The sequence below is a fragment of the Rhincodon typus genome, chromosome 34, assembly GCF_021869965.1.
Source record: "Rhincodon typus isolate 14 chromosome 34, sRhiTyp1.1, whole genome shotgun sequence".
NCBI lineage: Eukaryota > Metazoa > Chordata > Chondrichthyes > Orectolobiformes > Rhincodontidae > Rhincodon > Rhincodon typus.
The window spans coordinates 19,537,962-19,565,161 of record NC_063365.1 but is presented as its reverse complement, the minus strand read 5'-3'; the positions used below and the strand labels follow the sequence as shown (position 1 = coordinate 19,565,161).

At 44.5% G+C, this 27,200-nt stretch overlaps 1 protein-coding gene across 1 annotated transcript in view; it reads right to left on the bottom strand.

Annotated features, from left to right (window-relative positions):
• LOC109912509 (ras-GEF domain-containing family member 1A) overlaps positions 1-26,773 on the bottom strand; it is a 34,306-nt gene extending 7,533 nt beyond the window's left edge. The window contains exons 1-12 of the mRNA XM_020511946.2: positions 26,493-26,773; positions 20,855-21,034; positions 18,501-18,620; positions 13,009-13,146; positions 8,596-8,817; positions 7,664-7,738; positions 5,694-5,789; positions 4,981-5,083; positions 3,995-4,074; positions 1,785-1,880; positions 450-545; positions 201-324 (exon numbers count right to left, since the gene is read on the bottom strand). Coding sequence (XP_020367535.1) covers positions 201-324; positions 450-545; positions 1,785-1,880; positions 3,995-4,074; positions 4,981-5,083; positions 5,694-5,789; positions 7,664-7,738; positions 8,596-8,817; positions 13,009-13,146; positions 18,501-18,620; positions 20,855-21,034; positions 26,493-26,498 — 1,336 coding nt within the window. The 5' untranslated portion in view covers positions 26,499-26,773. The remainder of the gene's footprint in view (positions 1-200; positions 325-449; positions 546-1,784; positions 1,881-3,994; positions 4,075-4,980; positions 5,084-5,693; positions 5,790-7,663; positions 7,739-8,595; positions 8,818-13,008; positions 13,147-18,500; positions 18,621-20,854; positions 21,035-26,492) is intronic.
• Positions 26,774-27,200: the final 427 nt, after the last annotated feature.

The window sequence follows — 27,200 nt, the reverse complement described above, 5'->3', positions numbered from 1 at the left end:
AAAGGGGGCATCTAACTCAAAAGTGGCACTGCTGGTATCAATCGAAGTCACAATCTAGGTACATCAACCACGACTTCTCATAACCCTCACTAAACTGATATCTGAAGCACCAAAATTACTAGTGTAATGAAGGTGGATCGTGTCACCCTATGATGTTGCATGAGTCTCACAAGCCCAGCTTGTTAACATGAGGCACCTACCTTCTTCCGTGTAAACAGGAGCTGTCAGGAGATAGTTTTTGATCTTCTTGTCCTTCTCAAAGGGACACTCGACCTGTTTCCACATCATAAATTCATTGATCTGCTTGGCAATTTCCCAGAATTTCTGCAGAGAGAGAGGGGGAAAAGTATTATAAAACCAGGTGGTATTATTCGTCTTGATACAGAACCGTGAAATGGCTACCTACTGCAAACCTGTTTAGTGTGAGATGTTGCTGCTAGCCTCCTTACCTTGAAGTTAATTTGCCCATTAGCTAGCCTGTTTGCGTGAATCTTGTTCAGAAAGTAGATATCTTTAATGAAGAGATTGAATACTGGAATGACAATCTACAAAAAGAAACAATTTATCCCCTTGAGTTACTGAATCAGAAATAGCTCTTTTAATTAAAGGAAATTTGAAAAACCAAATGGTAATACTTTATCCGGTCTTATCTCATTCGCACAGTGCCTTATCATGTCTCTCAATCAACACACACAATAACAATGGTTTGAAGTGTATTCATTCAATATTATGTTCGCAAATGCAGATGACACACTGCGTACTGAAAGCTCCCGCGGAAACGAATGAAACATGCAGTCAGATAATCTGTTCTTTCTTGTGCATGGTCTTGATGGAAGGAGGAACACAAGCTGGCTATGGATAATATTCCTGCTTTCTTTCAATAACTATCGCGTGATAAACTAACTAGGGTGAGGCTGTTTCATAAGGAACCCAGAAAGATTGGAAGCTGAGGGGTAGGAGTGGGGCCAAGGTGTTCCTTTCAGCACAAATACGATGTGATGCAGATTTAACATTTTCACTAACAGTTACAGGGGTGGGGGAACGTGAATATTTTTGAAGCTGCTTGCTGCCTGTGAAGGTGCTGGAGGCTTGGATGGTGAATAGTTTGGAAAGGAAATTTCATGGCCTCTTAGGAGAAACAAACATGCAGGACAGAGCTGGGGAAAAGAAAACCAACTGACAGGACTCTCCCCATGTTGCCGTGGGCTTCCTCTGGGTGCTCCAGTTTCCTCCCACAGTCCAGAGATGTGCAGGTTAGGGTGGGTTGGCCATGCTAAATTGCCCATAGTGTCCAGGGATGTGTAGGCTAGGTGGATTAGAATGCAGGGTTACAGGACAGGGTGTCTGGGTGGGATGCTCTTTGAAGGATCAGTGTGGACTTGATGGGCTGAATGGCCTGCTTCCACAGTGTAGGGATTCTATTGTGATTCTTTGATTGCACTGTGGAGAGCAGACAAAGGCTTGATGGGCTAAATGGCTACAATGTCTCCATGCACTGAGGAATGGGTAGGAATGTATATGTAAGAAAAGGATAGTCAGTTATCCTGACAGGGCCAACAGAATTAATGCGGAGGATACTTGAGCACTGCATAAACACAAACATAACCATTTAGACCAAATGGCCTTTCTCAACTGATGCATTTCCACATACATAGAGTGCCATGGGTTCTATAAACCTCCACTGATACCCATAGAAGAGACAAGATTGAACCCTGGCTGGCCTTTCTTCCCTGACAGATAATTAAAATCGAGCAACATCTTGCTATAGTGATGGATTTTTTTACCTTCTCCCGGTTGCTGTGCGCTGTTTGCGATCTCTGCACTGCCCCCTGAAGTGCTGTTCGATAGTGAGAGAAATTGCTGGACGGATCCATGTGATTCTGTTCAACCAAACAAAGAAAACACACAATCTGGCGTTAAGTTGAAAGCTTTCTTGATTATTTTACCAATGGTGTGAGTATGTCAGTGAAAGCACACACCTTCATTCTGACCCCGAGGGAGAAAGGGGTCACCCAGATTTTGGGACTAGCATCCCATTGGAGACTGGTATTAGGTATGGTTTTGCAGGAAGGATAAGCAGAAATGCCAGAAATTTAGATTGGAAAAAGGATTTATCTTTGAAAAATGAAATGGTAGCACATTGTTGTGGTCTAGAGTGCACTGCCTGGAAGGCTGGTGGAAGCAGTTTCTACAATGTTCAAAAGGGAGTTATTGTGAAATGATAGCCTATTGAGTCTGTGCCAGCCCGCTGTAGAAAAGTCCAGTAAGTCCCATTACCTCATTCTATCCCCACACCACTGCAAATTTATTCCCCTCAAGATGTTGTTCCTCTGGATGTTGTTAATATTCTCTGCTTCCACTACCCTGTAAGCAGCATGTACATTACCACTCCCTGTGTAAAAGGTTTATCCTCCTATTTTCTTCACTCCCCCAACCCCGACTGTGTCTGATGCACACAAGAACAGAAGAAAGTACAGGGCTATGGCCAAGAGCCAGGACATGGTACAGTCATCAAATAAAACCCAAAGACTCCACACAGACATGATGGGCTGAATGGCTTACATCCATCCTGTAAATGCCATGAATGATGCTCCCACGTCATGTTCATTCACAGCTATGTTGACATCCGGTATATATTACACAGGATGGAATGTGGAGTAGGGGATGGAATGTTAGAAACAAACAACATTAATGGACTGAATCTCAAAATGGTGCTGTGGCAATATCAGCATATGATTGTGAGTCAAAACCTGCTGAGCTTTTCCGGCAACTTGTGTTTTTGTTCAGCATATGTTTGTGCTGTTTTACAGGAGACACTGACCCATTTAAAGCAAGTCATGGCCTCTGTTAAAACACCAGAGAGGGATTTCATGCACACCTCTTCAAGCCAAAACAATTTCAACCTGAAGTGTTTTCTGTGAGCATCACAGCTGTAGGACAAATAAACTTTACAATGAACATAATGTTTTTGAGGCTGCACTGATCATCTTTTGGAACATTCAGGATACTTTGAAGACCCATGCATTTGTTTAGGCTGGTAATGGGTACCCAGGTCCTGTGGGCAGAGCTCTTGTATCTGATGCTCAGGGAGATCACATTCCCGTACATGACAGTGTGAATATTTGAGTGCAAATCCTAGAACATCCTGCAGATATGGGGCCATTTAGCCAAAGCATTGCCACATGGTGGTGCTGTAATCACAGAGCAATAAACAGGGGCAGGCCAACCATTGATCCAAAATTCAACAAATCGCACACTCTACCCTTTACACCTCAGTCCCCAAGATCAATTCAGCACCAGAATAACTCTCTCACATTCCTGAGCAACTCCCTGGCAACTCTTTCTTTCAAACTACCAATCTAACCCTATCCCGCTCACCATCCCTCTACTGAGAGATTTTTGTTTATTCTCTCCTTGGGTACGCTGACATCTCTTATTCATCTTCACCCAAAGGGTTGTGAATCCGTGGAATTCCCTGTCCAGCAAAGTAGTTGAGGCGACCTTGTTGAATGCTTTCACGGCAAAGATAGATAGATTTTGGAGCAGTAAAGGAATTAGGGATTATGGTGAGCAGGCAGGTAAGTTGGAGCTGAGTCCACGAAAAGATCAGCCATGATCTTACTGAATGATGGTGGGGGGGCGCAGATGCTTCCTGCTTCTATTTCTTTTATTCCAATTGCCCCTTGAGAAGGTGGCATGAGCTTCCGCTTGTGCCTGCTGGGAGTTTATGTTTGAGCCAAGTAACTTGTTGGGACTATAAACAAGAGGCTGGGAAGGATGTAACTGGAAGGATCAGTCTATAGGGTACAAAGGAAAACAATTTTATCAAGTTTGCAGCATGAAGACCCAGAAAAGTAGGGACCTTAGATTTGCGTGGTTCCTCTTTAATCATTTTACAATCATCATTGTGCAATAGGAAACAACGAAAAGATTTCCAGAAACCGTGAGCGCACGTATACACACACACACACACACACACACACACTATACTTACTTCCAAAACTTCAAATTTTGCCTTTTTCACTTTGGACCAGGTTTTTTTCAACCTGGCAACAGGACTCAGATTCATTCCAGCTGTGACAGAAGGAGAGAAGTACTATCAGTGAAGAAACTGTACTTAGTGTGCCTTTATTCTTCAGACAGCAGTGGACAGGAGGGAGAGAGACAGAGAAACAGGAAGACAGAGATTCCACTCTCCTTAATCTGACACAGTGGTTAGCATCGCTGCCTCACGGTGCCAGGGACCTGGGCTTGATTCCAGCCTTGGGTGACTGTCTGTGTGGAGTTTGCATGTTCTCCCTGTGTTCTGTGTGAGTTTCCGCCCACAGTCCAAAGATGTGCAGGTTAGGTGGATTGGCCATGCTAAATTGCCCCATAGTATACAGGGACGTGCAGGCTAGGTTGGTTAACCATGGGAAATGCAGAGTTATAGGGATGGGATACGGGGATGGGTCTGGATGGGTGTGTGGACTCAATGGGCCGAATGGCTTGATTCCACACTGCAGGGATCCTAAGAACTATGACAGCATCAGCTTTATTTACACAGCGCTTTTAACATTGTAAAATATCCAAAGGGGCTTCACAAACAACATCTGACATTAAGCCACGTCAGGGGATATTTGGGAAGTTGAGTAGCAGTTGGGTTCGAAGAGAGCTTTTAAGAAAGGGGGAGCAGGAAATGGTCTGCTGTGTGTGGGGGAGAACAAGTGAAAACAGAGGATTGGCACTAAGTAATAGAACTGACACAGGTAAGATGGGTTGAATGTTATGTCACAGAAGGAAGCCACTCATGTAATTGCGGAAGAAGGGATTTTTTATTTTAATTTGGTGGGGATGGAATTTCAGAGCTCAGGAGCTGAAAAGTCTGGCTTCCAACAGTGGACCAATGAAAAGTGGAGATGTGCAAGGGGTGGGGAGGTGCGGGGTGTGGTGGTGCGGTGGGGGTCAGGAACTGGACAGTTTCTAAGAGAAGATACTCACAGATAATAGCCATTAGGGAATTGAAATTTCCGATGTTAAAACATTCCCGTGCCACATCAATGAAGAATTCCAACATTCGTGTCCTCTGTTTCTTTTTCCCAACCTGCAATTAGATAATGCCTCTGTGAGAAGGGTATACATGCAGGAGGAAGACTTTGGATAGTCAGTTAGGATTCTGCAGACCCCCTCATCTCCTCCCTCCAATCAATCACATATATTTGCCTGCACAACCTGTCACACACAAAGAACACATTTTCATATAAAAGACGAAAAAAACTGCAGAGTTTGAAAACTTGAAACAAACAGACCCGCAGAGTTCTGAAAAACAGTCCTTTCAGACTTGAAACATGAACAGTTTCTCTGAAAACAGATGCTGCCAAACTAGCTGAATTTCTCCAGTGCTCTCTGTGTAGAGCACAGCACGAGAGTGAAGAGTTAACTTTGCAGAACCTTCGTGGAGTGTGGGAATGGATCAAAACACTGAGGTAGCAAAATCAAAAGTGTAGCCCCCCCCCAAAGACACATGCTGGAGATTTGGCGGGGGAGCGATTTAATGCAATCATTTGCTTTCCTGGGTGACTCTCTCCCCATCTCCAAAACGCACAAAGGGCTGAAGCAACTGTACCGCTAATATTACTGACACATACTGCCACACAGCAGCTGAGGTGAGTAATTGCTTGCCAGAAGCAAGGCACTCATTCCTGTGAACTCACTCTGCATATCTCAGTGGCAACTAGAGAGCTGAGCCGATTAAACCAGTTGTCACACGCTTCCAAGTTGCACGTCTTCTTGATGTCACTGCGACAGCTCTTGAAAAGAAGCAGAATTTAAAACAAAAACATAAATGTCGAGACTTTGACCAGCAGCTGAAACATGAAGACTTTGATAAGTGATTTTCTGACACCGCTACCCCTCCCTCCCAAAAACAAAACACTCTGGAGGGTGTTGATGCATGCAGGCAGCTTGTGGTTTAAGATTTCTCTCTGCCTCCTTCCAGCTGTTTGCTGTGTAAATTGGTGGCTCCAGGACGATCACATTCCAGACTCGGAGCCACAATAAAAACCCAGCATCAATCCCGTCAAAACCAGCCCACGCCGGGTCTCGGTCTGGTAGGGAGGGGAGGAGGGGAAGGCAGCGAGCTGGGAGGCGGGAAGGAGCAGGAGGAGGAAGGTGCGGGGAGGAGGAGGAGGAGAAGAGTTGTGAGTGAGGGGTTTGGGGATGGAGGAGGAAGAAGGGAGTGAGGGTTTGGGGAAGGAGTAGGAAGAAGGGAGTGAGGGTTTGGGGAAGGAGGAGGGGAGTGCAGTACTGGGGGAGGGGAAGGAGGGAGTGGAGAGGGAGGAGGACGAACAGAGTTGGGGAGAGGTGGGGAGGAGGAGGAGATGGAGGGTGGGTGTGGGGAGGAGTTGGATGGGTGGGAAGGAGGAGGCAGCAGACGGGAGACCTGAACAACCTGGAACCATTTTAAACCAGTGGCCCACCAGCTGTAAGACGTCAGTGTTGGAACTTGAGGGAGGTGGCTAAGTGAAACGCATGGTCAGCATCAGCATGCTCCATTGAAATATTTTCTTATCTTTAGCTAGAACAGCATTAACTCACTTAGCAGGCTTAGAACTGGAATGAATGGGTTGTCTTATGAGGAAAGGTAGGACAGACTGGGCTTGTTCCTACTGGACAGACAGATAGATTGTTAATCAGAAGGGGAAATCAAGGGTTATGGGGGAAAAAGGACAGGCAAGTGGGTGTGAAGAGCATTGGATCAGCCACCATTCTAATCAATGGCAGAGCAGGCTTGAGGGGCTGAATGGCCGACTCCTGTTTCTCACAGTTTTCAGTTTGAAGACCAAGGTGTGACTCACTTGACTTGTATAAGATCCTGAATAGTTCTTGTCAAAGTGAACGTTGAAAAGACGCCTTCTCTTATAGGTGAGTCTAGGAATCACAGAATCATTGAACCCTATAGCATGGAAGCAGGCCATTCAGCCCATCGAGTGTGCACCAACCCTCCGAAGAGCACCCCACCCAGACCACCCCCCAATCCTATCCCCATAATCCTGCATTTTCCATGGCTAATCCTCCTAGCCTGCACATCCCTTAAGACTATGGAGCAATTCAGCACGGCCGATCCATCTATCCTGCACATCTTTGGACACTGGAGGTATTGTTTTAGATTGAAATTAATGTTTTAAAATTATGGGTAGCCCTTTCAGGACAGGGATGAGGAGACATGATTTTCTCTCATAGGCTTGTACAACTTTGAAAAACTCTGCCTTAGAAGGCAATGAAGTTGAGATCATTGAGTATATTTTAAGACAGAGGGGGATAAATTCTCATTGGGCATGGGAATCAAAGGGGCCACGTGAATGTGGAATTGAAAACACAAACAGGTAAGCCATGATCTTACTGAACGGCAGAGGGCAGTATATGAGGGGCCAAATGGTCTGACTTCTCCTCCTATTGCATCTCGTCATTGTACACTCTGGCCTCCCAACCAACTGAGCTTGAAACATGTAGCCGTGTTACACAATAATTGCACAAACACAAACAGACATTCTTCACAGAACAAACAGCCTGCTACGATTTACTAATGACAGAAAATCGTTGAGGTTCAAAGGCTAAACTCTGGATAAGCAGGGCTGCCAGGAGAAGCTTGAAGGCAGACCATTGCAAAACTTCACATCCCTACCTTGTGATTGTCCATTGAATCCATGTGGTTAAATATATGCACCAGCTCCTCTGGAGTGATGTGTCTTAATCGTTCCTGCAGGAATAGAGGAGATATCAATTTAGACACGGTTACATGAATAACAGCCAGACCAATCACTGTTTAGAAACGCAGTTGTCATGTTTAAAATTGGGCACACATCACAGACAGTATTAGAGTATTCCCACTCTCAGATACAGTGCAGTAAAGTTTGCAGTGTAAAGACATTCGAATAGAGAAAAAAGTCTTTCAGTCACCCCTGCGCCCTCTAGATTATGAAGCCAAATGATGAAAGGTTGCTGTCACTGCTCATTGAGATGGTAAAGGGAGGGCGCTGATTTCAAAAAGAATTAAAGGGATTAGGAAAAAAAAAATCTCTTTACACACAGCAGCTGGGTTATCACGTGAAACCCTCTGCTGCAGACCGGTTTTCAAAAAGGATCCACAAAATTCATTCAAAAGGGGATGAAAATGTATTGTTTTGAAGAAAAAGGTAACACAAGGTGTATGGTGCATTAGGAAGAGCAGGATTTTATGAGGTCTAATGGATTAAAAAAAAAGGCCAGCACAGTCTTGTAGGTTGAAAAATCTGCTTCCGTATTTTAATGAGTCCCTGACCTAAAGTTTGCAATTCCATCCAGCTCCTTACTCCCTGTTTGCTCAAGAGAGACTGTGTGCCAGTACAGCACACTCTGAAAATCAGCCCTCATTTCTCAACTGTGGTGGCAGTAAAAATGGATTGGAGCCAGGTTTGAGGGTGAAAGGGCAGTGTTGTGACAAACAAGCCATCTGTGCGTGTCAAATCATCACTGGTAACTCGGAAACTCTTTTTAAATGCTTCTTTTCTTGACCCCGCACCGTTTCATATCTTTCTGATACGCAGCTTTGTAAAGTCCCCAAAAGCATTCACGTACCATCTCGATATGGGTGAGTTGCTGGGCCAAGACACAGGGGTCATTGCAGACACTCAGTATATCCTTCTGACTGGACTGAGTCTTGGGTTTCAGGATGGTTTGCTTGTCCGTGACCGATGGTTTGATGATTTCCCGTGCCTCCTGGTACTGGCTGTGGCTCGAGAGGTTGCGGATCAGACTTTGGGTCATCTGACTAATGCTTTTCTTCACGCTGGAGTTTTCCTGAGGGAAATGAGCAGAGAGGAAACACTGTCATACAGAGAACAGGTGGAGCCTGCAGGATAGGAGGCAGGCATGTGCATTACACTGGGGAGCCATATCGCATCAGTATTCAAAAATATAATCCAACTCATTTGTACCTACCACTGGTGAAGCAGATATGCATAAGCATAAAGCAGCTAGCTTTATGTCTCTAAATCTCAGGACACATGGGGATAAACAAGAAGATTTGCACTGGTGTGTAACAAAACTAAGGTATTTAATGAACGGCACAGTTTGTGGTATAACAGTGAAACAAGGGAAGGGGGTGGCATATGGTAATGTCATTAGACTAGAAATCCAGAACCCCAAGGTAATGCTCTAGGGACATGGCAGATGGTGAAATTTGAATGCGATAAAAATCTACAATAAAGAAAAAGCTGGCTAAACGATAAACATGCAACCACTGTCAATTGTTATAAAAACCCATCTGGTTCACTTGTGCCCTTTAGGGAAGGAAATCCGCCATCCTTACCTGGTCTGTCCTACTTGTGCCTCCAAACCCACAGCAATGTGGTTGACAACTGTGTACTGCCCTCTGGGCAATTAGGAATGAACAATAAATGCTGGTCTGGCTAGTGATGCCCACATCCAATAAATGAATTAAAGAAAAATTCAGTTATATAACCCAAATCAAGTTTGCTTTGAACGTAAAGGCCAAATCAAGACTGGGTCAGATGTATGAGCTTTGGAAGTTCTGACTGTTCCAGAATTTCAGGCTTGCTTGTATAAAGGAGTCCTGGTCCAGCTTACAACTGAAAGCTATAAGAACATTTTTGTTATATGGCTACCTAGTGGCAGAGTAACTATTACCCTTCAGGTAGCATGCAATGAGAAAGGTATCCTGAAAATGGGCAATGCCAGCGTTGGCCTTGCTGAGCAGCCATTCTCAGTTCATGCTGCACTCCTTATGGGACAAACTCCAACTAGGGGACACTCTCTAAAAATAAACAGTCTGCAATTAAGATGGAGCTGAGGAGATACTTTCTCCCCCCTCTGTCAAAGGTTTATTAGTCTGTGGAACAGAAAGCAGTGGAGGCAGAGTCATTGAATTTTTTTTAAGGCAGCAAGCGAGTGAAAGATTTTGGGAATAAGACAGGAAAGTACAGGCCATAATATCAAATTAGCTTTGATGTTATCAAATGGCAGAACAGGCTCAAGGGGCCGAATAGACTATGTTTGCTCATAATTTGTATATTTGGAGTTGCAGTCCCAATAAGGCTGACATACTAGTAGAAACAAGAGAAAAAAAACAAGAAAGCACCAAATATTTATTCAGGCTTCTGCATTATAACGGAATGTCCCTTAAACTAAAGGCAGCTTTAAGTTGTGAAAGGCCAGCTTGCTAATCAGTGACAACATCAGAAAACTTGCATGGGGTTTCTCCCAATGGTCTACAAGAATTTAAGCTGAAACTCTGGAGAAACCGCGTTGACAACCATTTCTACAGGACGTCTGCTAAGGTCTACCTGGAGAAACCCTCATGCGACTTTCAGGCAAAGTTGTTGTGACCTGCAACGTATAGCCTGAAGGTGGTGGCATCTTTTGATAAAAGAAAATGCGGGGCCACAGATAAAGGAGGGGGACTGATTGGGGGAATTCTCCCAAAGAGCCAGCATAGGGGGTGATAGCTCCTTGTGTGCTGTCAAATTCTACGTTCGGAAAGAAAGCTCCTTCACATCAGGGGCTGATTGGAAAGCCTGACTTCTGAGGGAGTCCTGTGGCCTTGAAATGAAAACATGTGGTGGGTCCGATTTACTCCATCTCAGCCTTTGGTATCTCCTTTCAAGCAGCACTTTTCTCAACAGTTTTGGCCGCACACAGTTCCTTTGATTGTGCCTTGGCTATTGTGGGATTGAAAGAGATGGATTATTTGTGAAGAGTTGGGCAGGGGGGAGGAGTCTCAGCACAAGAATATAGAATGTGCTGGCTTCACTTTGCTAAACATTCCATTAATAGTTGCTGCTTCTCTGTTTCTCTTTGCCTAAACCGGGATGAATATTTCCCAAACAACTTGGAACTGTAGACAAAGAATTAACCCCTCGCTGGCTTTAACCTAAACACTGATGTGTTGAAAACTGTTTGTCACTGTTAACACACTCGGGGTTTTGTGACATGCCCTGAAGAATCTCTTTCATTTCGTTACCATGGAGATCTGTTACTTTTCCTTCGCTACTGTCGTAATGGCTACATCCTGATCTGTACAGGGTGGAGAAAGAGGAAGTGGAATGATGAGAGATGTTGTGCAGAGAAAATGAAAAGATAGAACGTACACTCAGTCACTCCACAACTCCCCTCCCCAAAAAGGCTGAAGACTCTACACTTTGTGCTGGTCCCCAGCTTCAATACTCCCAAGATCAGACAGCCATGAGAATTTGTGGGTGCGGGTCTCTCTTTTCAAACTGCAAAACAGACTCTGTTAGCTCTGCATGAGAAGCTCCTCTGGGTATGTTCTGACCTCAGCGGTTTGATTCTCACTAAGAGAGGGCACTTGCCCAAGACACTCTATTACCCTCAAAAACTACAATGTGCTCAGTGACCCCCAGGATGGTCCTTCACCCCATTTCTCAAACGACTGAGACAAGGAAATTTCAGCATTGGATGACCACACAGACATTAACTCCATATCCAACCTGGTGGCTCTATTCCTATCCCTTAACATTGTCTTTTAAAAGTGTGTATTGAACTCCCTTGTAAATGTTCTGTCTGGTTTCAACATCTTAAAATTTATATAGCACCTTTAATCTTCCTAAGGTGCTTCACTGGGGTAAGAACATAAGAAACGGGAGCCCATCGAGCCTGTTCCACCATTCAATAAGATCTTGGCTGATCTTTTCGTGGACTCAGCTCCACTTAACTGCCCGCTCACCATAACCCTTAATTCCTTTTACTGTTCAAAAATCTATCTTTGCCTTAAAAACATTCAATGAGGTAACTTCAACTGCCTCACTGGGCAGGGAATTCCACAGATTCACAACCTTTTGTGTGAAGAAGTTCCTCCTCAACACAGTCCTAAATCTGTTCCCCCTTATTTTGAGGCTATGCCCCCTTGTTCTAGGCTTTGGGAGAGAAAAGCAGCAACCAGGAGGACTGGGAAACAGGGACAGAGGCAGCGAGCACGAGAGGAGTATAAAGTTCTGAAGAAGGGTCCCGACCTGAAACGTCAGCTTTCCTGCTCCTCTGATGCTGCCTGGCCTGCTGTGTTCCTCCAGCTCCACACTGTGTTATCTCTGACTCCAGCATCGCAAGTTCTTACTATATCTGAGCTTATTTCTTCTGCATTTTTACACTTATCTCATTGTGTTTACAATGACAGTACTTTAACAATGTACAATACTTAAGCTTTCAGTTTATACTGTTTTCTTTAAGATGGGAAGGATACTTCAAAACCTAGCTTTTACATTACTTTTAATAAGAAAAAAAATAATTCACTTAACCCTGTTCCAGTTAATGTTGTACTTTTCAGAAATATAACTAGAACGTTAATTGAGTAATTACTATATTAGGACAAAAGACAAAGTTTGGACTAAATTGTATGTTTTAAGAAGCTTCTTAAAGGTGGTAAGTGTCTCCTAGACATTTACACCTTTTGAAAGTTAGAATTAAATCCACACTTTGAGGCAATGTATACCTGTTCATAAGAACTCACTGATTAAAATAAATATGCCTCATCATCCCATTCGAGTTCTTTTGCCAATTGCTAAAAATCTGTATCCACTGTATACTCACTTTTCTTCCAATGCAAACAGTTTTCAACTAGCTACCAAGGCTCCTCAGTTTTGAACAAGTTGTAATAAATCACCCCACCCCTCCTCCCCTCAGTTTCTTTACTCTAAGGACAGCATGCCCCAGCTTCCCAGAATCTCCACAGAACAGTAATTTTGATATTACGGAGGTTGGGAGTGGGGTCGGGGTGGGAGGTGGTGGAGGTGGTGGTGGTGGTGGAGAGGTTGAGGAAGGAGACTAACACTCAACATGTTGGAGTGAAAACATTAGTGGAAACCTCTTTATCTAAATATTGCAAAACATCCTGCGATACAAGAACATTAAATTCTTTGGAATTCTAAATCCTAATCAAAGAACACGTGCACAAGGGAAAAAAACTACATCAGTTTTTTTAAAGAAATCCTTCCCATCCCCCGCTGAACCCCTCACCTCATCGCACTGTGCTATCTGATGAGTAATGTCCTTCAGTTCCTTCATAGATTTCTCATCCTGAAAATCATGTGGAAATGTTTCTGTCCACTCAGTCAGCAGCTGGATGATTTTTGGGACAAATTCCTTCACTTTTGCCTGTGGGAAAACAAGCCAAGAGTTTAATGATGTGGCAGCAACAACACTTTGCATTTACATAGTGCTTTTTGGTGTAGTAAAACGGCCTGAAGTGTTTCACTGTGACAGATGCTGAGCCAAAGGAGATACAGGGAAATAACCATGACAAAGCGATGGGTCCTAAAGGAAGAGAGAGCGAGATAGAGAGACAGGAGATTTGGGAAGGGAACTCTGGAGAATGTTGGGCCAAGGAGACTGCAAAACATCCTGGAATACAAGGAAGAATGGGATGCACAGTAGGTCTGAATCAGTAAGTTTGAGAGTTTGGGGTTAGGGATTGTAGAGTTGGAAGAGATTGAAGAGATGGAGGAGTGACAAGAGGCCATGGAGGATTAACAAGCAAAGAGACAGTACACATCCAAAGACATTCAATTGGTATATTTGAACATAATGTTTGATTTTAATTAGTTGAAAAGACCTAACAAACTAGCTGAATTGTGTCATCAGTGGCTGACAGATCTGTTCAAGGTTGGGCCTGTAGAGATTATGGAAATATGGTAAAGTTTCTTAAAGGGTAAAAGGGGGAGTTTTAATAACAGAGACCTTCCCAAATACAAGTTGTCCGAGGAAGATTTGCAGCCAATGCTAGATATCCAAACCTGAAAATAAATCCTGGAGCGAACCCAAATGTGAAAATTTCCTTGGGTTTCCTGAGGTTGTGCCATGATTGTGAATATCCTTCTACTTAAACACTTTATGAGATAGATTGAATCTACACACATACATCCTTTCGGAGTGTATGCTTACACAAAACCAGTTTAAAAGCACTGCAGCAACTCCGCACCTAGCATGGTAAATGAGCCACAGTGTGTTCTTTAGCCCCACACCACTAACAGGGACACGGGGGGGACAGTGTAATAGTTACAGAGATATACACGGCCACAGGTGCTAACCCCTGCTGCCTAAAACAAAGTGTTCTCACGGCAAAGATTAGAAAGGACGGGTGTAGCATGTGAAGCTGCCTGATATTTGGAATGTAGCCATGAGCAACATGCGATGGAGCACTGCCTGTTCTCAACTGTTTGACGTCACTGGAGACAACTGTGGAATCTGGCCAAGAGGAGGAATGCTGTCAGATGTTCACCCTCAACCTCTGTCTAGACCCTGTACTAAAGGGATGGATAGGAAAACACTGGGCGTCTGGTGAGTGAGAGAGTGCGAGAGGGTCAGGTGGGATTGGCAGATGAAGGAGAAACACGCAAGAGAACTTTTAACTCCTGGAATGTTTAGCGCCAATTACAGAAAACTTAATTCTTTCACTGGGAAAAAAAAATCAGCAATAGTTAAAAAAAAACAAAATTTGATTTTTATTCGTACGAGAGGGTTAGGATAGAGGACAAATATTTGATCTGGCTGCTCAGCTCAGTGGTTGGTTGGCTGGCTGGTACAAAAAGGTAAGTGAGACATCAGAACCCAGCTATGTTTGCATTATGAAATCAAAGGGCTTCTAATACTGGTGAGCCAGGGACTGGACTAGTAACTTGTGCTAATCGACAGTATGCCTGTCATTCTAACGAGTACTAACCTATTGATGTTTCTAAAACCATGCTCTCATTTGCAATTGCACACCAGCCACTGGGGTGTGAGTGAGTGAAGCTAAAACCACCAGGTGAGAGGGAGTATCCAGGACAAGGGGAACTCCGAGTGACGTACAGAGTGAAGGCAAAGAATGGAGCAAAGGAAGAAGGCAAAAGAAGAAAGAAGGGAAGGCAATTAAACAAAAAGTAAAGACAGAGAAGTAAATACTGAAAGCAAAGGTAAACTAGAGCTGGCATTGAATAAAAGGCAAAATATTGCAGGAAATCTGAAACAAACACAGAGAATACTGGAGTCATACAACATGGAAACAGATCCCTCAGACCAACCAATCCATGCCAACCTTGTTCCCAAACTAAACCAGTCCCACCTCCCTGCACTTGGCCTATATCCCTCCAAACCTTTCCTATTCATATGTTTTTTTCAAATGTCTTTGAAACGTTGTAACTGTACCCACATCCACCACTTCCTCTGGCAGTTCATTCCACATACGAACCACGCTTTGTGTAATAAAAAGTTGCTCCTCATGTTCTTTTTAAATCTTTCTGCTCTCACCTTGAAAAATGTGCCCCCACCCCCGGGTCTTGACGTCCCACACCCTAGGGAAAAGACACCTGCCATTCACCTTGTCTATGCCCTTCATGATTTTATAAACCTCAATAAGGTCACCCCTCAACCGCCTACGCTCCTGGGGAAAAAGTCCCAGCTTTTCCAATCTATTTTTACATCTCAAATCCTCCATTCCCAGCAACATCCTGGTAAATCTTTTCTGAATTCTCACCAGTTTAATATCCTTCCTGTAACAGAGACAGAGTTAACGTTTCAAGTCTGTCTCTCTCTTCACAGACACTGCCAGACCTGCTGAGTTTTTCCAGCATTCTGTGTTTATAATCATTAATCACAGAATCCCTATGGGGTGGAAGCAGGCCATTCGGCCCATCGAGTCACAACTACCATCCAAACAGCATCCCATCCAGACCAACCTCCACTATCCTATTCCCATAACCCCGCATTTCCCATGGCTAATCCCACTCTGCGCATCTTTAGGCTGTGGGAGGAAACTGGGGCACCCAGAGGAAGCCCATGCCGACACAGGTAGAATGTGCAAACTCCACACTGAGTTGTTTCAGAGTTGCCATTATTCTGTATGGCTCTAGTTATGTATAACATCAATGGCCACATGCTCAATGGACTTGATCCCAAGTTCTGAAATTTCCTCCCCAGGCCTCTCTCTTCCATTTTTAAGAGGCTCCTTAGACTCCACCTCATCCATCACAATAGCTCGGTGTCAAAGTTTGCCTGATCTTCATGGAGCACCCTGGAACATTTTTAACTAGGTGTTATCTCAATGCAAGTTGCTGCTTCTGTGTTTTTTTCAGTGCGATGGATAGTTGTCATTGCCAAGCTAACAGACAAACAATTTCCATCAAACGTGACAGAGGACCCTCAGCGAGTGCACTGACCCATGACCTACAGGAAAGAGCCAGCTGGAGAATGGGAGCAGCAATGCACTGCTCTCGGAAAATTCTCATCTTATTTACAACCCCAAGCTGTGTGCAAACAGACAAGAAGAAAATGATGGAATTTGGAAAATTAAACCCTTAAAATGCTGGACCCAATAGATGTGTGACCATTTGTGAAAAGCTGGCTCTCACATGGACACAGTCACTCGCCTGAATGTGGCTTTGACCAAGGATCCTCATTGGAAACGCTGATCTCTCTTTGCCAACAGACGGGACACTAAGAGCCTTGCTGTGCATTTGCACCAGTGACTTCAACTCTTGCCAGGGAATGGAGAGGCTTCTGGAACATGGGGCTCCATGCAAAAATGGAGGGTGGTACTTCCAACAGTGACAACTCAGTGGCTAGCATCTGTACCTCTGAATCCAAAAGGTTATGGGTTCAGAGACTTGAGCACAAAATTCTTGGCTTACGCTCCAGTGCAGCACTGAGGAGGTGCCACACCTCCAATGGGGGAGGTGACAGCCTAGCACTACTATCGCTGGACTGTTAATCCAAAGACCCAGGTAATGTTCTGGGGACCTGGGTTTGATTCCTGCCATAGCAAATGGCGGAATTTAAATTCAGTTTTTGAAAACTAACAACCTGAAGTTTAAGAATTTAATGATGACCATGAATCCATTGCTGATTGTCAGAAAAACCCATCTGGTTCACTAATGGCCTTTAGGGAAGGAAACTGCCATCCTTACCTGGTCTGGCCTACATATGCCTTCAGACCCACAGCAATGTGATTGACTCTTAACTGCCCTCTGGGCAATTAAGGATGACCAATAAATGCTGGTCTCACTACGCAACACCTTCATCCCATGAATGAATTAAAAATAAGCACTGTCTGAGGTGCCATTGTTCAGGTGAAACATTAAATCAAGGGCCTTCTCTGGTGCTGTTTGATGGTATTGCTTTGAAGCAGAGCAGGAGAGTTATCAATATCCATAAATCAGATTATCTGGTCATTATTACATGGTTGTTTGTGGAAGCTTGCTCTCTGCGCAGTTGACAGCTATGTTTCCTGCATTACCACAGCAAGTACACACTTCAAAAATGTCCATGCTGGCTGTAAAACACATTAGGAGGTCCTGAGATGGTGAAGGACACCACAGAAAATGAAAGTTCCTCCATTATATGCTTCCCAGGTACTGCAGACAAAAAAGACAGATGAATCACAGCTATTTGCCACAGGCAGGCACAGATCCGAGCTGAGAACTGTTAAACTTCCCTTCTGCTACCCAGCAGATATTGCCATATTTTGCAGCAACATTGTGTAAAATCACATTTCTGTCTCACAGACCATTCCTGTTGAACAAACGAGTTAGTCAGAGCTGCCAGATTTCACATGATTGGCTGCAGGCATATACACTTTTGAGTTTGTGTCAAAAACACATTTTATAATTTCACAGCCAGCCCCCTTGTCAGTGAGCACATGCTCCAGGCACTGCTCTGTTGTTAAGAGTCTTTCTCCCTTCATCTGCTGTAGTTTAATTCTTCAGTAAGAGAAATAGGAATTCAAGCAAAAGAAAATAAACAAACATGTAGTCCTACAAATGCTTAAGCTGGGACCTGGCTAGGTGTTCCATGGCATTGTTCAGAGGAAAGTTGGATTTTCCCTTAGTTGAGGAGTAGGGGGGCTATGGTATCTCTTGGTGACCTGGGAGGAGTACAGGATTTGCAGTCAATGTTGTGCTTCTGCAATTGTCAATGTCTATATGTTACATGGGCTAACATATCCCACTGCCATCATCATTCATGTTGAGTCAGATATCTGGAAGTTTATTATCTACTATATAAACTAACACAATATGGTAGACTTCCATATCTAGTCTTGTTATATGCTTATTTAGATTGCTACTGTGTTACATGACTAGTTAAGTGGCTGATTAATAGGCCAACAAGCAATCTGACCAACCTACTGCTGACTGAATGAGCAAAGAATTAGATTTTATACTAGAGTATCACACATCATTATGTTAACTACATGTCTTAAAGGTTTAGTGCCTTTCTGACATCTGAGCAATAATACAACACTAGTCTCCAAATGAAATGTCTGAGAGCACTGCAACTCAGGATGGCCACCAGTTACTTTCAGAAATGCATCTTGGCACCCACAACCTTGAACTGCCCACTTCCCAGCCATTCTGCCTGGCGCCCTGGTAGAGAAAATGGATACATGCATTCCACGCAGTATGCAGCATGGTTGAATTTCCACCTCTAGTGCTAGACATGATTAACAAAGCAAACGGATGCTACATCTTGCTCTGTACCTCATCCGCTTCGGTCCCCGTCTCCAGCTGCTTTGTGCAGATCTGCCCAACTTTTGCCAAGAGCTCTTGTGGGTGGATGAAGACACGTGAACTCAGAAGAAAGGTGAAGATATACGTCCGCTAGGGGTAAGAAAAAGAAACAGGTACATTTTCATTTGTCAGAACTGAACAAAGGGCCCTGAAACTACAAGGCAGGAAGTTGAAATCCATACGACCATAAGGTAGAGGAGTAGAATTAAGCCATTAAGCCCATTGAGTCTGCACCACCATTTGATCACGGCTGATGTGTTTCTCAATCCCATTGTCCTGCCATCTCACTGTAATTCTTAATTCCCTTACTAATCAAGAACCTTACTCTCCCTCGACCTCTTTATCTCCACCGGCCTCCTACCCTCCCTCGACCTCTTCATCTCCAACTGCTGTCGCGACATCGATCGCCTCAACCTCTCCACCCCTCTCACCCACTCCAACCTCTCCCCCACAGAACGTGGAAGGGTCTAGGCCCGAAACTTCAGCTTTCCTGCTCCTCTGATGCTGCTTGGCCTGCTGTGTTCATCCAGCTCTACACCTTGTTATCTCAGATTCTCCAGCATCGGCAGTTCCTACTATCTCTGTAACAACCTTTCTATGTCTTGTTTATATACAATCAACGGTTTGACCTCCACAGCCTCCTGCAGCAATCAGTTCCAAAGATTAGCCACCCTCTGGCTGAAGAAATTCCTCCTCATCTCAGTTCTAAAGGGTCGTCCCTTCACTCAGAGGCTGAGTCCTCGAGTCCTAGTCTCTCCCACCAGCGGAAACATCTTCTCCACGTCCACTCTATCCAGGCCTCTCAGTATTCTGTAAGTTTCAATGAAACTTCCCTCATCCTTCTGAACTCCATCGAGTACAGACCCAGAGTCCTCAACCACTCCTCAGATGACAAAGCCCTTCATCCGTGGGAGCATTCTTGTAAACCTTCTCTGGACCCCCTCCAAATCTAGCAAATCTTTCCATAAGTACAGGTCCCAGAACTGCTCACAATATTCCAAATACAGTCTGACCAGAGCCTTATACAGCCTCAGCAGTACATCCCTGCTCTTGTATTCTAGCTCTCTCAAAATTAATGCTAACATTGTATTTACCTTCCTAACTGCCAACTGAACCTGAATGTAAACCTTAAGAGAATCCTGAATTAGGACTCCCAAGTCCCTTTGTAATTCAGATTTCCGAAGCCTTTCTCCATTTAGAAAATAGTCTATGCCTCTATTCTTCCCACCAAAAGTGCATAGCTTTATACTTTACCACATGGTATTCCATCTGCCATTCTTTGCCTACTCTACGAGCCTGTCCAAGTGCTTCTGGAGCCTCCCGCTTCCTCAACACTACCCGTCCCTCTTTGTGTTGTCTGCAAACTTAGCAACAATGCCTTCAGTTTCTTCATCCCATCCTAAATCCACAGGCTAAACAGCAGGGAGATCAATTCCTAACCGAGAAGTCTCCCTCTATCAGTCCCTGTGTCTTTGCACCCATGCACTTCAAGGGCTAAGTTACAAAGGCAGGTTAACAAACCAGGGTTGAAGTCCCTCAAATTTAGAAAGCTATGGGTGATTTGATCAATGTGTTCAAGATAATAAAAGGGAACAGAAAGGGTAGATGTGGCAAAACCATTTCAACTGGTTGGACAGTCTAAGACTAGGGAGCAGAGTCTAAAAATTAGAACCAGATTCACTAAGGCTCAAAATGGGATATATATCATCTTGCAAAGGGCAGTGGAAGTTAGGAACCCTCTGCTGTACATAGCAATGAAATCTAAAATCAATTGTTTATTTCAGAACTGAAATTGATGGATTGTCGGTCAATGATTTTTTAATTCATTCATGGGATGAAGGCATCGCTGGCTAGGCCAGCATTTATTGTCCATCCCTAATTGCCCAGATGGCAGTTTAAGAGTCAAACACATCACTGTGGGGCTGGAGTCACAAGTAAGCCAAACCAGGTAAGGTTGGCAATTTCCTTTTCCAACCAGATGGGTTTTTCCTGACAATCAGCAATGGGTTTATGGTTATCATTAGACTCTTAATTCCAGGTTTTCGTTGAACTCAAATTCCACCATCTGCTGTGGCAGGATTCAAGCCTGAGTCTCCAGGGCATTACCTAGGTCTCAGATTAACAGTATAGCGACAGTACCACTAGGCCATTGCCTTCCTATTATCCCTTAAGGTCAGGTTGCATAATCTCAATGGCCACCAGTAAAAGACCCAAGAGGCTCAATGGCTGATTCCTGTAACTATAACATGGAGGGAAACCACCCAAAGAGGAACAGCATCTCAAGGATGAAGGGGAAAGGGAATAAAGCATTGCAGAATACTCACATCGGGGTAATAGTCAACAGTGGGCACCAAGTGTTCAATGAGCACCTCAAGGGACCCTGAAACTAAACTGCCATCCTGGTACACTGGATCCACACACTTCTCCTCCAAATCTGGCTGGACATGACCACTACAACTGGTGCCAAGCATGCTGGGAAAAATTGATGTCTGGGGCATAGTTTCCTAGAAAGAAAGAGAGCAGAAAAAGTTATTCATGTTGGGAGCATTCTCACGCTGTAATGCAACAAGTAGCTTCCTTTTCCTTCCATGAAGTAAAGGGGAAAAAAATTGCATTTAAATGATGCCTTTTATGTCCTCGGCATCTCTCAACCTGCCTCACAGCCAATGAGTTATTTTTCTTGAAGGGTAGTCGTTGTTGCAGTGTAGGGAATGAAGCAACTAGATTGCATGCAGCAAGACCCATGAACAGATTATCCATCATACCTTTCATATGCTCCCCTGGGATGAATACAATTGCCTCTATCACTGCTGTTCATACAAACTATTATAGCGAGGTCAGGTGATTCCAGCTTTTTATCCACCTTATCTCACTTATGGCACACTGGAACCATTCAAGAACAGATTTTAATTGTTTTATTTTATAAATGCATGGATTATATGAGGACCAGATACAAAAGCAATTCAGGGCATTTGGAGAGATGTGCAGACTCAGTCTAAAGTCCTTTCTGTGTCTAAAAGGGTGAGGTGGGGTTAACAGCACAGAGCACAGGTAGTATCTGAACTCTACAGGTACCTGCCTGAGAAGTCCTCAAATGTAATCAAGGATGATGGATTGCAAAGATTGGAGAAGTCAATGTTGAGAGAAAAGGGGATTATAGATGGGAGCTCAAACCATACTGAAAGCAAGGCAGAAACAGAACATCCCAGAGATTCGCACTGTCACCATCAGTATCTATTCAGAGAATAGGCAGGTTCAGGTTTCAGGAGTCAATAATCCAGGTCTCAATAATCCTTGGTGCACACATGGAATGTTAGCCAGAATCTGGCACACCACCTGAATACTTCTTGAATTGTTAGTTTCAATTTCAGTTTTCTAGCACTTGTTAAAAATCTGACCATTTATCACATTTCTGTTTGTAGGATCTTGCTCAGTGCAGACATCATTTTCCTGTATTATATCTGAATTAGACCTGGAAAAAGTACTTTGCTGACCGTAAAGTACATCTGAATGTCTTGAGTCTGTAACAGGCACTATGTAAATGCAAGTTCTTAACTCTCAAAACTGAAAAATACACAATGCATAAACAGCCATTAGAAGCTGGCTCTGGAGAATGGGCCCTGTTTGGATAACACAATGCCCACAAGTGCTTACTATGTCATTCCCTGACCCTGTTCATCAACCAGGATTAACCTCTGCATTGTGCGCTCCTGCCCTGCACAACAGGAAACTTGCCCACTACCAAAAACAAGCCAGTGCTCGAGACCAAGATGTGAGGCAGGTTAATGAAAGCAATCTCCAGCTACACAAGCAGGAACCCTGAACTCATCAGCTGCACTTCCTGCTCCCAGGTCCAATGCTGAGAGAAAGGAAAAAAGGCACACACACATAGCAAAGGACTGGAAAGTTTTAAAGACACAGGCCATCTCCTGATTTCAAAACAAAGCATAAAATAATACAGCACAGAAAAAAGCTGTTCGGCCCATCGTATGGGTTCAGCATGAGTTCAAGGAGATGTGAGGACATGGCCTGAAGTCCTCTCAGTGTCCAAACGGTTAGGTGGGGCTGATTGCACAGATCAAAAGGTTGGCATCTGAGGTGTTCAGATACCTGCCTGTAAAATCAACTGTAATGCAGGGTGATAGGTTGCAAAGATTGGAGAAGGTGCAGTTTAGGGAAACATAAACCCATTCCTCTGTCACAGGGCAATTCAGTTAGGCCCATTCCTCATCCTTCCCACCAGTCCTTGAAACCTTTTCCTTTAAGTATATATCCCATTCCTTTTCAAAGGAAATCTGTATCCAGTTCCCTATTGGACAGTGCATCTCTTATCCTAATCACCTACTGCATCAAAAATGTTCTCCTCACGAACCTCAGAGATAGTAAGAACTGCCGATGCTGGAGTCAGAGATAACACAGTGTGGAGCTGGAGGAACACAGCAGGCCAGGCAGCATCAGAGGAGCAGGAAAGCTGACGTTTCGGATCGGGACCCTTCTTCAGATACTGCCTGGCCTGCTGTATTCCTCCAGCTCCAAACTGTTATCTCCTCATGAGCCTTCTGTCAGTCCTGTCAAATCTCTGTCCTCTGGCTTATTGATTTGTCTCTGACAGTAATGGTTTCTCCTGACCTATCCCATTGAAGCATGCCCTGATCTTAAACACCTCTATCAAATCTCCTGTACTTAAAGAGGGTGAATTCCTGAACTGTGAAGCCACTCCAACACAAAGGTTATGTTAATGCCTGCATGGAGGGACTCCCTCTTGTGGTTGAAAGAACTTGGGCGCTCATGGAGAGGCTTCCTCAGCCAGTCATGGTCCTAGCACCTTCCCCAAAATATAAACATTAGACACCTACTTGGTCTTGGAACTGGGTAAGGGAAAACTGGTTGCAGGGGGTTGTGGGCAGGGAGCAGGGGAATGGGACTAATTGCATGGCTCTTACACAGAGAGAGCCAGTGCATGCATGACTGGCTACGTGTCCTCCTGCAATTCCAAAGTTCTATGAGAGATTGGTGTTACCAGCTATGCAATGAAGTAGCATCCCATTGCAAGGCTTCACAATGCAAAAATGCAGGTGGGAAGATTAATACCAGAGGATGAACCACCTTTCACAATCTTGCACCTTCTTAACACACTGATGCAGGTTTGTGCAGAGCAAATTGGCTACTAAACACTAAAATGTTCTGATTAGTGTAACAATTGGATCTCCTGGGCTTGGGGTTAGACTGTGAGGGCCATGGGTAGAATGCAGAAAGATCTGAGTGAATCCATTATAAAAGGAGGATTCTAGGAAACAACACCATATAATGTTATTGTACAGGCATGGTAATGGGAGCACGATCATTTGCAAGTTTCTCTTCAAGTTACAAACCACCCTGACTTTGAAATCTGTTGTGTATTGTCGCTAGGTCAAAATCCTAGAACTCCTTCCCAAATAGAGCTGTAGGAATAGCCTTCATCAGACAAACTACAGCAATTCAAGAACAATGCATGCCACCTCTTCAAGGGCCAACTAAGGACAGCAAGAACACCCACAGTACAAGGAGTTGTGCAATTCTTTCTAAAAAAAATACTCTATCAAACTAGACATAAAGTCAAGGATGGGAAAAATAGAGGCCACTCATCCAGTTAAAGATGGGACTCAGAGAACATGCAGCATGTGACATACTGCATAGGAACGATGATGTGAGTGAAGGACAAGGGCAACTTGCAAACAAAATAAACAACACTTTATCAAGTATCCAGTGTCAAGCACCAGAAGAAACTCCAGCACATTTACAATCCCATGTGTTGCTCACAGCTCATCAACAGCCTTGCGAAAGCAGCAAGTTAAAAATACACCAACTTTCTCACCTCTTCGTCTTGACAAGTCAGAAGGCTTCTGTCAAAAACTGACATACGTGTGCACACAATGTACACAGCCTGTTCCCGACTGGTGTAGCGTGCCATGCAGATAGCATCTGTGCGCTGGAACTCCTTAATTATGTCAACATCTGGCAAAGTACTTGTAAAATGTCACAACAGTCCTGCTCTCTCGTTAGAGAGAGAGAGAGATGACTGGTGGGACTCAGCAGGACCTTCATGATAACTTCAGCCAGCGCAGGAATTGGACCTGTGCTGTTATAGAATTTTAGAGATGTACATCACGGAAACAGACCCTTCGGTCCAACTCTTCCATGCCGACCAGATATCCTAAATCAATGCAGTCCCGTTTGGGAGCATTTGGCCCATCTTCCCCTTCCCATTCATGTACCCAACCAGATGACTTTTAAATGTTATAATTGTACCAGTCTCCACCACATCCTCTGGCTCTGCATGAAAAAGGTGCCTCTTGGGTCGGTTTTAAATCTTTTCCCTCTCACCTTAAACCTATGCCCTCTAGTCGTGGTCTCCCCTGCCCTGTTGTCATCACTCTGCTTCATAAACCAGCCAACCGAGCTCACCATTAGGTGCAAGCAGCCAGAGGGATAGGAGGACATACAGTAAGGGTATGAAAGGCTTTGGGTCAATAGGCAGGCTCTTCTGCCTCTGAGTGGGACAGTTGAAGGTTCAAGTCCCACTCTAGGTACCAGAGTGGGAATTTCCAGATTGGCACTCCACAGCAATAATCAGAGAGTGCTCCCACCTCAGACATAATCAGAAAGATCCCAGGGCACTAAGAGCTGTCACTGCTGTCCTAAGCCAATATTTATCCGGCAAGCAGCAACGATACAAAGGGTCGTGTTGCCGTTTTGTGTGGGTCCTTGCTACATGTAAATTGGCTGCGCACTTCATACATAACAACATTGCAAAAGTGGCTGAAAAGCATTGGCTGTAAAGTACTTGGGACATCCGGAGATCACGAGAAGAACTATATAAGTGACATTTCTTTACTTAGGTGATAGCACAGTGGTTTTTTTTCACTACAGCCGAATCAGCTAAAACAGATAACTGAGTCTCGCAGCAGTCACCAAACCGCGGACGAGCTAATCCCTCTACACAGACAGCAGCAAAGTCCGGTTAACAGTACTGAGCAAGTGGTCAGTTACATGGTGGTTGAGGAAAACTAGCAGCAACTCACAGCGCGCTATGCGAGCGAAGAAAAGCCGAAACTCAACCACGGAGCAGCTCCCAGGGCCCACTCCGATTTGCACCGTGCGTAGCGCAGTCACTGGGGAATAGCACAGGAAGATCCCACAAACACTAAAGCGAATTACTTTCCTTTTTTTAGTGGGGGGGAAGGGGAGTGGTAAGGGTTGTGTGTACGGATAAGTGCCGAATGGAAACTTTGGGCAATGCAGTAAGTTTTTTTTTGGATATGTTGGTGACATTCCTCTGGGGCAGGTGGGTCTTGGGAGCCCGGGGAAGGACACACTGTCTGTGCTCCACAAAAGCCCTTCCTGGGGGTATATCCCAGATGCTTTGGCTTGAGATTGCTTCTGGAAGACCGTGCAACACTCCCTCAGTCCTATACTGTGGGCCGTAGACTGGCCTCATTTCTCTTGGCGGTGGTCGCCCAGATAGATGCAGGGTGAACGTATAGTCGGGAGGAGCTGGGCTTTAAACAGTCCTTGTTTTTTTCCCTCCCCCCCCCCCCCCCCCCCACCCCCCAATCAGTTTATCTCCAGGGTTCAGGCAGGAGCTAGGACAATCCACTGTCACTGTGTACACTAGAATGAGAGTCCCCTCAAACTGTGCACCAGGTTAATACACCTGTTTCACATTCCTGATCCCTGCTCCTTATCCATCAGGGAAGGGCTCTTGTGGTAGTGTCCCCACCTCTGGACCAGGTTAAAGTCGCATCAGCCCCAACAGCATTTCTGAGCAGGTTGATAGGACATTAGGGGTCCACAGAGAGTTCAGTCTGACATAAGGAAACTCAGAGACTCGGGGCGATTTGTTCAGTGTTTACACACAGCTCTACACCACCATGGAATCTCTCAAACAGGAAAAACAAAAAAGAAATAAATTCAATTCCTTACCCTCATCGTCCAGCGATACGCACACACACACACTGTCTCTCTCTCTGACACAGTGTAGGCACTAGGCAGTTATAGCTCTTGGGGCTGTAGATGAAGGAAACAAACTTCCCCAAAAACGAACGCAGAAATTCCCAGTGTAGTTTCCCTGCTCTCTCTATCTCGTGCACCAACTCTTGTCTGTGTGCGTGCTCAGCCTGGGACTCCTTGTAAACAAGAATCAAGTCCTTCCCCTTTCCTGATCCTGCCCCCCCAGTTTCCCTTACAAAGCAACCGACCCGACAGGTTTCAGACTCCGTATTGAGAAAGCTGATATGTTATAGCACCTCCCCAACACCCGGCAGTGGCCAATCTAACAGCTGAACACCCACGTTAGGGACAGTCTTAAAACTCCCCTTCATTACAAAAAGCGTGCGGAAGTTGTTCGCCACTTTCTCATTCACTACCCTGAAGCTCCGTCTTTTGTAACACTGGCCTTATGACTGACTGATTCCAGAATCATTTACCCTAACCCTGATCAGCTCAACAAGGCTGGAATTCCCTCCAAAACTCTCTTTGGCAATTCTCTTCAAAAACCTAGCTCTTTGACTGAAGAGTTTAGACAGATGTCATAATATCTGTTCATTTAAAAACCAAAAGAACTGCGGATGCTGTAAATCAGGAACAAAAACAAAGTTGCTGGAAAAGCTCAGCAGGTCTGGCAGCATCTCC